At 33.1% G+C, this 12,170-nt stretch overlaps 2 protein-coding genes across 2 annotated transcripts; both read right to left on the bottom strand.

Moving 5' to 3' along the window:
- Positions 1–571: 571 nt before the first annotated feature.
- LOC132756534 (organic cation transporter protein-like) lies at positions 572–5,118 on the bottom strand. The gene is made up of 4 exons (XM_060747626.1): positions 4,872–5,118; positions 3,940–4,121; positions 3,151–3,302; positions 572–913 (listed from the first exon to the last, which is right to left on the bottom strand). The coding sequence occupies exons 1-4, from the start codon at positions 5,095–5,097 to the stop codon at positions 847–849; spliced, it is 627 nt and encodes a 208-aa protein (XP_060603609.1). The 5' UTR covers positions 5,098–5,118; the 3' UTR covers positions 572–846.
- Positions 5,119–6,726: 1,608 nt separating this feature from the next.
- LOC132756533 (organic cation transporter protein-like) lies at positions 6,727–11,392 on the bottom strand. Its single transcript, XM_060747625.1, has 5 exons — positions 11,094–11,392; positions 8,541–8,769; positions 7,803–7,906; positions 7,220–7,374; positions 6,727–6,899 (listed from the first exon to the last, which is right to left on the bottom strand). Exons 1-5 carry the CDS (start codon positions 11,126–11,128, stop codon positions 6,727–6,729), a joined length of 696 nt encoding a protein of 231 aa, XP_060603608.1. The 5' UTR covers positions 11,129–11,392.
- Between the last annotated feature and the right edge of the window lie 778 nt (positions 11,393–12,170).

The following is a 12,170-nucleotide window of genomic DNA, read 5'->3' as shown; positions in this document are numbered from 1 at the left end:
AAGTTAAAGAACTGTTCTGTATTTTAGAATTATCTTTTACATTTTATTTCATAATGGTTAGAACTATCCTTTACATTTTGTTAAGAACTATCCTTGACATTTTATTTCAGAATGACCAATGAGACTCCCAGAATTAATTTAGTTTTTTTTAAATGACCAATGAAAACTCTTCTTATATTCGGTTCTTCACAGGAAATCAAACAGAAAACAGACCGGCCTTTGCCCGGAATGCGATAGATCCCGAGATATTAAACCCACGCAGATCATTGCCGTGCGTTCACAAAAAGAATATACATTGACCAGATAGCACCTGACAGGTAGCCCATCTCTATAGGTACTATGCCATATGGTAAGGCTGTTACAAATGGATGTTAAATAATTTACGTATACAATTGCTGTAAGAACATACTGTAAAGGATACAATTTAGAAGTCTATAAAAATAAATATGTATGCAATGAATATTGTGTACCTTGCATATTGAATATTTGGCACTAATAAAACTATAAACCATACTAGATAAAACATTTTAATGACACAAATAAACATACAACTTATAAACAATAACTGCATTTACTGTTTTAATTTTTATATCCGAACAAAAATGAAAAACTTATCTTTACATGATATACAATACATGAATACGAGATCATTCTCGGTGTTCATTCGAATCACCTCGCCATTTACTCTTAATAATCTCGGAAAGAATATGAAACTTAAGTAGTTGTACCACGTGACTTTGACGAAACAATTCTTTTATGTTTTCTTTTGAAACGTTACGTTAAGTACTTTCAATTAATACATGTATTAGTTGAAAATTGAAAAATATTTTAATTTATATATTTCGTTCACAACATATCCTTCCTTTTTGATGTTAATGGTATCGCAACTTCTTTTTCTTTTGGTTGCATTTTTCTGGAAAAAAATGATAATATGAATATCAGCTGTAAATTGAACATAAAAAACAACCGATTTTTATATACAGTAAACATATAAAATTGTCGCTGTATTGAAGATATGCCAGGTGTTGTTGCCACTTTTTAACAAGTGTTGAAATTTTACATAAATGTAAACAAGAGGGCTATGTTGCTCACCTAAATACAAATAATCTTAATGACAATGAACAATCAATATTGTAAACTAATTATAAAAGCGAAAGCAGATACAAAATCTAAATCTTGAACTATATCATAAATATCATATTTGTATCTAAAATAAAGCATGTGTAAAAACATTACTGGTTGCTTTTACAAAGGGAAAACAAAAGTAACTAAAGAAGTCACTGGTTGTAATCAGTGGTTTCCTTGGAAGTCACTTAATGCTATGAAATGCAATGGTAGATTCGGTCGTTGCTAAGAAAAGTAAATGAAGTCACTGGTTGCCATGTAAAAAAGTTAATGATTGCTATGTAAATCACTGGTTGCTATGGAAATTTACGGTTTGCTATAAAAAAAAGTCAATGGCTGCTATGATGTCATTGGTTGCTATAGAAGTCAATGGTTGTTATGGAAAGCAAGCAGTTGATATGGAAAGTCAATGGTTCTTATGGAAAGTAAATGGTTGCTATGGAAAGTCAATGGTTGCTATGAGAGTCACTTATTGCTATTTGAAGTCACTGTTTGCTATGGTTGCTGTAGAATGCTTTAGAAGTCTATGGTTGCTATTGAAATTCAGTGGTTGCTTAGAAAGGCAATGGTGGCTATGGAAAGTCAATGGTTGCAATAAAGGTCATTGGTTGCTATGGAAAGTCAATGGTGCTATGACAAGACAAGTAACTGGATGTTATGGAAAATCTTTGGCATGTGAGTAACTGGTTGCTATGGGTGTCGCTGGTTACTATGGAAGTATATGGTTGCTATAAAAAGTCACTGGTTGCTGTGGAAATCAATGGTTGCTATAGAAAGTCACTGGTTGCTATGAAAGTCACTAGTTGCTATGGAAAGTCAATTAGGAAGGCAATGGTGTCTAAAGAAATTCAATGGTTGCGGCAAAGGTCACTGGTTGCTATGTAAAGTCAATGGTGCTATGACACGTAACTGGATGTTATGGAAAGTCCGTGCTATGTGAGTAACTGGTTGCTATGGGAAGTCGCTGGTTGTTATGGAAGCATATGGTTGCTATGGAAAGTCACTGCTTGCTGTTGAAATCAATGGTTGCTATGGAAAGTCACTGTTTGCTATGAATGTCACTGGTTGCTATGGGAAGTCAATGATTGCTATAGAAGTCAATGGTTGCTATGATAGTCAGTGGTTGCTATGGGAAGTCACTTGTTGCCATGGAAGTATTTGGTTTCAATGTAAAGTTACCTGTTGTCATGAAAGTCAGTGGTTGCTAAGGAAAGTCATTGGTTTCTTTGGAAAGTTAGTGGTTGCTATGCAAAGTCATGTTTGCCAAGGAAAGGTACTGGTTGCTATGAAAAAATAATGGTTGCTATGGAAATTTAATATTTCAGCCCACGGCTTTAATTTGAAGAAACTTGGTAGACAACCATTGGAATGTGTTTCATGCTAAATATTTAAGCTCTTTCGGTTTTTAAAAGATATTTAAGTTTTTTCTTTCGGCTGCATGGCAACCAGAGTTCTGCATGGAATTAAATTCTTTGAACAACTTTCAAAGGTGACCACCCATGGAACATTCCTGTGAAGTTGGAATGAAATCGGCTTGCGGTTTATGAGTAGGTGTCGTTTAAAGTAAAAGTTAAAAGACGGAAGGACGGACTCCGGACGAATTGTCACTTTGTGAAAGGTGAGCTAAAAGGAAAATATACATTTATATGTCACTAGCGGAACACGAAGATTACAATGTTTAGTCACGTTTTGTAATGTATAAATATCACAGCTGTTTCTCACGGGCAAAATATTATTATGTAAACTATTTTACGCTCTTTTAAATGGTTTTATCTGTGGTTTCAACGAGTCAACTTCCTATTTTTAAGAAAGATTCAAGACAAGCGATCGGAAGTAGCAGGTGCTTTTATTGCGTGACATGGTGCACATTTACTCGAACAAGCTTGCAAGACATACACGAACTTCTTGAACTGTGATTATATATAGTTATCATTTTCTGTCGCCTAATGTCACAAACTCGTTCATGAGATACTCAGTCATGCATGATGAGAGCTTGTTAAAAAATTGACATTTTGAAAAGGATACCTTCCAAATTGTTCCCCTTCAGCTATTGTGTCTGGAAGTATTTGTCTGTGTGTTTCAGGCAACAGCAACAGTAACAAACCGGCGCTAATTGATAGAGCACCAAATATAACCAATGGTTCTATAGTTCCAAATTTTCCTCCTATCATTTCACCCTGTGTTTAAAGAAACATATTTGAAATGGCGGAACAAAGGGAAGTAATGGAAACTATAATCATTTACCAATAGAGACGTATTTCAATTGTTGGTCACAATAAGGTGAAATATTAATGATTCATAATGTCAATACGACAGTATTTAAATAACGTTTTCTACTTAAATGTTGTAACAAATATTGTCCTCATTCTTGGAAACATCATTAATATGTTGTTTTTTTAACTTCTGTGAATGTATTGCAGCAACAATTAATAAAGAGATTTATTAATCAATGTTTATATTATGACGACAACTGCCGCAGTATTGTTGATTGTGGTTCAGGGATGGTTTAAATCAGCTAAGGTTTACTTATAATACTGAAACATTAAACAGTTTATCAAGTCAGATCGTTCAAATATTCTTAAATTCCTAAAGTTAAAATTTTAGCATGTCACGCAAATGTTGAATTTTGCTTATACCGGGTTTCCGGTAGCTCAAAGGTAAGCTGTTTTTGATGATGTCATTTCCTACATATACGTGATGACGTGACACCGAGCAACAAGTCTTATTTCTGCCAAACTATGTCTAAAAGCAAAATTTGTAGAAACAAAATAAGTCAGTCTTACATGTATGCATGTCTATTACTTACATACTTACAGATTTAGCTATATATGGCGCCAACATGGCTCCAACACGAGCTGCGCATGAGCAGAGACCCACTGCAGCGTTCCTAAGTACAGTTGGAGATAACTCTGCTGTGAACATATAAATTATGCCAAATGCAGATGCTGAGGCCGCCTTGCCTATCAACGCTAAAGTGATGGTTAATGGTTGGAGTTCTGAAAAGAAATCGAAAAAAAAAACACTTATAAAATTATAATCTGATTCGTCGTAGAACATTGTTTAATTAAGAGGATATTGCAATGTTGATAAATACAGAAATCTGACTATTCGTAGGTCAAATAATGAGGGGAAAAAACAATACAAATAACGATTCCTCCATATATTTTTTCGAAAGCATTTGATTTGATTATTTTACTCCTTAAGTCACTCAATCTATATGTAATCCACAGCCGTATATTCAGTATTTCTCAAGTCATTTTCGGGGGTGAAGGGGAGGTTGAATGTGGGATAAGAAAGTGAACATATAATCTTTAGATATTGAAACATTTATAGTACTAGTATCATACATTTTGTTGTCTACTTGCAATGTCTTAGCAAATTTATCTAACGTCTTAAATGTCTTCTAGTTTTCCTTATTTTTCCCCCAAACATGTCTTTGTCATGGTCGAAAAAAGGTCTAGTTTTGTTTTTCATGCCAAAACTTAATTTTTGCCATTTCTCAGTGGTCTGTCCACCTAACTTTCTTTCCTGGATAACTAACCAGTAATTACTGACAAAAAAGGATCGAACCAGTCCCGCTTGGATTACAAAATCGACCTTATTGAGCTCAGAGGACGAAAATTACAACCCCGATGCTCTCCCTATTCAGTTAAGCTGACGGATATTAGTTCCAAAATTTTTTAATCTCCATATGAAAATAAGCGAAAAAGTTATGTAGATGAATTAAAGTTATTAAACAGATTTACCATCTCCTCCGAGTAAAACAACTGGTATAGTAGCTAAACAAGCCACGTCTCCTAATATCATACTCCCAGCATTCGACCACCGTCTGCCCAGCCGGTCTAATATAAACATTCCTACTAGGATACCTGGTAATTCAGCAAAACCCATCAGGAAGAAATTCAAAAAGAAGCTGCCGCCCATATTTCCAGCGTTCATTGTGATGCCATAATACGTCATACTGACAATCATCCTAAAACGTCATGAAAACAAATGTGATGACATAATAACATAAGGACGCCCTAGTTGAGAATGTATTATCATCATCATGAGGAAAAATCCTTAACGTCATATATTCTTTCTTTTAATTGATATACATGTGTTTACTTTTAAAAGATATTTTTTATTTTGGTCCCTGAAATTATAAAAACTAATGAAATTTTGATACCTTTTAATACATTTTTATGATCGCAATGGTAAACAAATATATGTTTTCTACGTCAATGGTAATATAATAACGTCTTTTGACGTTATTTTCAAAAATGACGTTTATGGACGTATTGCCATGCATTCGGTGATGGGGAATGTGAAGAATGTTCATGTTCGCTGTTCAATTGGGTTACATAATGTACGCTCATGAATTAAAATGCCCCAAGTGTAAGATTCACTTAGATATATAATGGCAACTGGTTAAGGTAAATGACTTTCGACATTTTGTCGCTTGCTACAAACAAATTTAATTCGAGGTATCACCAGTCCGTACCTTGTCATAATGTTAAACTCATGACGTATTTTTCAAATATAAATTGCCATAATACATTTATAAATTATTCAGAATCGTCTATTTGCGTGCCCTATTTCGTTTGTTTTTACGGAATGAGATTGCTTAAACTCTGTCATGCATAACATTATAAAAAACAGATAAAAAAGAATTTTTTTTTAGAAAAACATCTTTAAAAAACATTTTTTTTAAAAAAGTTTAAATTTGGTTTTAGAAAATTTTTAAATTTTTTTTAAACACCATCCCCACCAAAACTCGGGAAAAGTGTTCTTTTAAAAAACCCCCGGATTTGGGCAAAGCCCGTCCCCAAAACTTTCTCCCATTTTAAACGTCGACGTCATTTTTGACTTCATAATGTCCCTCCGGGACATGTCTTTTTTTAATCTTGGCTGTTCTCTTTTTTAAATTTTTATAGCTTCTTTTTTTTCCTTTCCTTTTATTTGATAAGCCATCGGGGTTTTGATTCTGGAACGAACCTTTTTAAAGCACGGGAAAAAATTTAAATTGTTTTTATTTAAATTTTTTTTTAAGGATATTTTAAAATAAAAGAAAAATTTCATAAGGCTTTTTTAATCTGCATGCTTCCATATGAGTCAAAAAAAAGTCAAAAAAATTAACATTAAAGGAAAATTTTTCAAAAAAGGAAAATATATCCACTTCCCTGCCTGTCCCAATGAACGATTTTAATCTTTTAAAAAAAATAAAACCTTTTTTCAAAAAATTTAAAAATTTCAAAGACTTCAAAAAAATTTAAAAACCCCCAAAAACAAAAATTTAAACCCCCCTTTTAAAAAATAACTCATTATTAAAAAATTAATTTCAAACCAAATAATTTTTTATCATAAACAAATCATCCCTTTAATAATTAACACAGAAAACTAAAGGAAACGGGGATTAAAACAATCAAATTTTTAAAAAAAACTTCTTATTTTTTTAGCATGCATAAAACAAGTTGAAATTTAATTTTGCTTTTTTATTATAAATCATAAGGAAAAACAAGGTACAATACACTTAGCGATATGTTCGGTCGAACAAATGTTTCTCCTTAATATGATATTTAATATAACTCGGCTTTTTTACAATATGAAATATGGCATTTATTACCACCAGAATGACAGATAGAGAATGCACGGGATCGCGCTTGCAAGATTCACCCACTTCCAATTTCGCGCCAAAAACCCTGTCAACGCCACATAACAGACGCCAACAGCGAATAATACCGGAATAAACAAGCCTGGCCATATTCTCTTAGATATTCCTACCATTTCCATACCTTTTAATAAAAAAAGTAGTTTATCTAGTCAAAATTTGAAACAATGCTCTTTAAACATTGAAGCACGGGTCTCTGAATTGCCTGTCCAATATCCTAACCATTACAACACGGTCACGGTCGTTTTTTATTTCTAATTGACGCGTTATTTATGCCATATCACTTATAAATATCTATTTTCCGAACAAATGGTTTCAGAATTTGGCATTTCAATTGTTAATTTAGATACTTGATAATGAAGCTTTCTTAATGCGGAAGTAGCACTAACTACATATATACATAAATTTCTAAACTGCTACCAAAATGGAAATACTGATACTCACTTATGACAGCGACAGCAACAAAGGCACCATGACCACTTCCGCCAATTATAAACTGCAGGACAGCAAACGAATAGAATTCTGGGGTGAAGGTCACAGACACGGATGATATCAGCAGGAATACCAGGGCTATATACATACTCTTTTGACGACCGAGTCTATACCAGAAAAACAACAAATATATTTCGTGCACATAAATGTAAGATAACACAACAATGAAGTCATCAACATCCAAAATGATTATGTCAAGTGATATTGTAAATCTATAATATAGTCAAAGATTTTATAATTTTAGTTTATTTCTGTCACTTGACTTATCAGCGTCATTGACCAAACAGTGCTATTTTAAGACCATATACAAACTCGAACATATATAAACTCGAATTTTTCTTTACCCCCTCGAACCTATGTAGACTCGCATCTATACAGACTCGAACCTACGATTCTAGAGTTTGATAAGCAGAAGCTGCCAGATACCTCTAACCCGGCTTGGAGCTTTATTAGAAAATGTTCCATGTATCGGAGTTGCTCATGTATAATGAATGTGAACTCAAAACGTAAGAGTTTATATAGCAAAATGACTTACGAATCTGACAGCATACCGAGTATTAAGTCACCAACTAACAGACCAAAATAGAAAAACATCATAATGTGGGATGTTTTCAACGAATCCCTGCATACTAAATTTATCTGAAATCGAAAGGGGAGTAAAAGAGTAAAATAAGATTTATAGCAATTATAATGTTGTTAATATATTTACAAAAAATGTGGTGTTTATTTATTAATTTATTAATTTATTTATTTATTCATTTATTCGTTTATTCATTTATTCATTTATTCATTTATTTATTTATTTATTTATTTATTTATTTATTGTATATGCCATTGGTGATGCATTTATTATATAGAGTAATATAATATCATGTAATTTTAAAATCCCACTGTTAAACCTCTTTTTGTAAAACGTGCCAGTCACGTGTCATCCACGTTGTACTTCACTTGTTTGCGAGTTTAAATTTATACTTACACTTAGTCAAGAATTGACAATAATCAAGTATTAACATCTTATCATATTTATTGGTTTTCTTAAAGACGCATTATGCCTGAGAAATCAATAATTTCTTCATTCTTTAGAAAGTTTAAAAACACATGTTTAATAATGTTCTATTAATGGATTTATGACATGGTAGTTGTTAAACAACCGAAGAAAGTTGCTCTGGGTCCTAGCCTTTTTGCAGCGACTTAAATTCTTATTATTATTTAGGGCACTATGATTATTTTTCTATACTGTTTTACAGTTTGTATCAGTTTTGTGAATGATTACCTGAGATGTAAACGTACTTGTAAACACACTTTTATCATAAACCCACTCCGTGCACATCACGCGACTCGCATTTGCCGCGTGTAATGAATTTCCGTCTGTGACGTAAACATGGCATCTGTCGTAAGGTTGCGTCGGGTCACTAGAGAGTGGTATGGTCTCATTGATAAGACGCCGGTGGTAGTCATTTTGAATTGCATAACTGTCGTTTGACAGGGACGGTATTTTACATCTGAAATATATACATTACCCTGACCTCAGTGTCATTTTCATGGGATAAAAAAAAGAATAGAAAAATATCATGAAAAAAAATACAATTTGTACTTTTGTGCCCAATAACACTTCCATATCTTTACATTGATATCAATTTTATTGTTTATGAAGACTTCTTTGAAATACTGTATTATTGCAGTGTATTTGTACACTGAATTTGGCAGTAAACACCTTGTTGAAGATATTCACTGCATGGACTACTCAATCTCACAGTCAAAGTTACGCATGTTTCTTTCATACGTTGCAAAAAAAGCCATCGATTTCCTGAAGGTTACACCATCAGGTGGACTTTAACCCAGGACTATAAATTCGCTTGAAGAAGGTGGAAAGCTCATAGTCTCAGTCGCTGATAATTGGGAATAAAACGATATTTGTCTATTTTGTGATCATGATTTCTGCAAGCGTCTGGAGGTACTGCTCCAGTCATGTATCGACTTTAATCTATTTCTTTTTATTTTGTTCCGATTAAAATCGGACAAATATTGCTTTTATATTCAAATATATGCGGCAGTTACATGTATACATTAAACATATGTAAAGTTTAATAAATTAAAAAATATTATTGGACTTTTAAATTTGGGAAGCCGTGTTATTAACGCGGTTATTGTTGATGTGCAGATGTCTTCAAAAATCCTTCTAAACAATGTTTTTAAATTTTATATTATGTGCGACCTTCAACGTGAAGATCGTGCTAAAGTCCTCTGTAAAAGTTAACATATGATGCAGCTCACACATTTATTATTCAAATCATTGAGTCTAGATTACGCTGCATGTTTTAAAAAAGCACTATATGCACATGCTTTTGAATTAATTAATCAAACAGACATTTATTTAGCCCATGCATTTAAATTTCAAGTTATTTTCTCCCCTATTTACACAGAAGTAAACAAATGTACACAAACACGATTAAAATTTACATTTTATATTCATTTTGCATTTAATTCAAACATTTTTTGAACGCTTCTAATCATACAAATAATATAATATTATTTTTCACATAAAGTTGGAATAAGTGTATTGCAGTAGATGTATTTCAGAGGACATATACAAATCATGGCGACGATTATTTCACATTCTCCGTTATTCGCGAAACCTTAAACCTTATGTATTTGTGTTCCGGTGTAAGAAGTATGACTGTATATGCAAAAGTGCAATAAGTAAAGTATTAAACTATTTAACTATGTTCCACGTTACACAGTAAGACGGTGCCATGAACAGTGTCATAAGACAGTATTGGACTGGTTACCTGTGTTCCGGTGTATACAGTATAACAGTGTTTATAACGTTGTAATTAGTAAAGTATTGAACTTGTTACCTGTGTTCCGATGTTAACAGTATAGCAGTGTTTATAACAGAGTTATTAGTGAAGTATTGAACTGGTTTCCCGTGTTCCGGTGTATACAGTATAGCAGTGTTTATAACGGTGTAATAAGTAAAGTTTTGAACTGGTTACCAGTGTTTTGGTGTAAACTACATATAACAGTTTCCAGTGTTCCAGTGTATACAGTACAGCAGTGTTTCTAAGGATGTAGTTTGTATAGTATTGAACTGGTTTCCAGTGTTCCAGTGTATGTACATTATAGCAGTGTTTATAACGGTGTTATCAGTAAAGTATTGAACTGGTTACCTGTGTTCCGCTGTATACAGTAAAGCATTATGTGTAGTAATAAACTGGCTACCTGTGTTCCGGTGTATACAGTATAGCAGTGTGTGTAGTAATGAACTGGTTACCTGTGTTCCGGTGTATACAGTATAGCAGTGTTTATAACGCTGTTATAAGTAAAGTAGTGAACTGGTTACCTGTGTCCCGGTGTATACAGTATAGCAGTGTTTATGACGGTGTTATAAGTAAAGTATTGAACTGGTTACCTGTGTTCCGGTATACACAGTATAGCAGTGTTTGTAACGACATTATTAGTGAAATAATGACATGGATACCTGTGTTCCGGTGTATACAGTATAGCAGTGTTTGTACCGGTGTTAATAGTAAAGTATTAAACTAGTTACATGTGTTCCGGTGTATACAGTATAGCAGTGTTAATAACGGTGTGTTTCGTAAAGTAATGAACTGGTTACCTGTGTTCCGGTTTATACAGTAAAGCAGTGTTTATAACGGTGTTATTAATAAAGTATTGAACTGGTTACCTGTGTTCAGGTTTATACAGTAAAGCAGTGTTTATAACGGTGTTATTAATAAAGTATTGAACTGGCTACCTGTGTTCCGGTGTTTACAGTATAGCAGTGTTTTTAACGATTTTATAAGTAAAGTATTGAACTGGTTACCTGTGTTCCGGTGTATATAGTATGACAATAAGCATCAGAAACTTCCTACACTGATGCACGGGAACGCTAATAGCGAGAAAATTATTTTCTGGTATTTTCCAAATTCTCCAATCTGTGTTAAAGATATACTATGCTCAAATTTGATATTAGGAATTATTGGTTATTGCTACACAGTCTCTTTGTAAATATAAAATAAACATGTTTTGACTTCACACAAAGTAGATATTTTATGTTTAAAACTCTACACACTATAAGTGGTCACAATATGAATATATAGTGTCGTTAAAAAAACTGGCAGTTTTTTTAAGAAAATACCAACTTTACTTGTCCTGTAGAAAGGAACGCGACTTCCAATACATAGTTAATTCGTTTTATTATTCAAATTAGACATATTCAGTAAGGATTTCATAGGTTTTAACAAATTTCTTTGATTAAAATATTTTACTCAAAGATGAGCATAGTATATCTTTAAAATTTCGTCAAACTTCATTTTTGATGTTTATATATTTATTTTAACTTTTAACATGTGTGAATTGTTTTATCAAGAATATTGTCAGTTAACAATATAAGATACTTTCATTTCAACTACAATCTAATAATATAATATTCATGAGCATGTTAAAATATCAGTGCAAGGACTTTAAAGTAGTTAGTTAATTTCAAGGCATTATTCAATAGCCTCTTAAACAATGGTAGGACACTACGTCACAGCGCCCCTGCAAAGTGCTCCTAATCGGACAGGTTTTACTTTGTAAACACCCCGTTTACTCGTCGTTAGAATATCAAAAAATAATATACGCACCAAAGATTGGCTAATAATTTTAAAAACGTTTAAAGTTTTACTGCTAAGTTTAGTCACAAAGGTGACATGTGTATGTGTTTTTATTTATCTCGTGCGTACGAGATACTATGTCGTCGCCACGAGTTACTAAGTCGTGGCCACGAAATAGCTAAGTCGTGACCACGAGTTACTAAGTCGTGGCCACGAGAAAGCTAAGTCGTGGCCATGAGATACTATGTCGTGGCCACGAGTTACTAAGTCGTGGCCACGATATAGCTATGTCGTGGCCACGAGTT

Source organism: Ruditapes philippinarum, unplaced genomic scaffold (genome assembly GCF_026571515.1).
Source record: "Ruditapes philippinarum isolate M1 unplaced genomic scaffold, ASM2657151v2 ctg10941_1_1_1_1, whole genome shotgun sequence".
Classification (NCBI taxonomy): domain Eukaryota; kingdom Metazoa; phylum Mollusca; class Bivalvia; order Venerida; family Veneridae; genus Ruditapes; species Ruditapes philippinarum.
Note: the sequence above shows the minus strand (reverse complement) of the source record. Positions and strands in the feature narration are given on the sequence as shown.

Coding starts and splice junctions, on each gene's coding strand:
- LOC132756534 (XM_060747626.1), bottom strand. CDS start 5,097: ATGATTGTCAGTATGACGTATTATGGCATCACAATGAACGCTGGAAAT. Junction 4,122..4,871: donor TGTTTTACTCGGAGGAGATG/GTAAATCTGTTT, acceptor ATTTCTTTTCAG/AACTCCAACCATTAACCATC. Junction 3,303..3,939: donor CGCCATATATAGCTAAATCT/GTAAGTATGTAA, acceptor CTTTAAACACAG/GGTGAAATGATAGGAGGAAA.
- LOC132756533 (XM_060747625.1), bottom strand. CDS start 11,128: ATGCTTATTGTCATACTATATACACCGGAACACAG. Junction 8,770..11,093: donor CTATATACACCGGAACACAG/GTAACCAGTTCA, acceptor TATATATTTCAG/ATGTAAAATACCGTCCCTGT. Junction 7,375..7,802: donor CTCGGTATGCTGTCAGATTC/GTAAGTCATTTT, acceptor TTTCTGGTATAG/ACTCGGTCGTCAAAAGAGTA.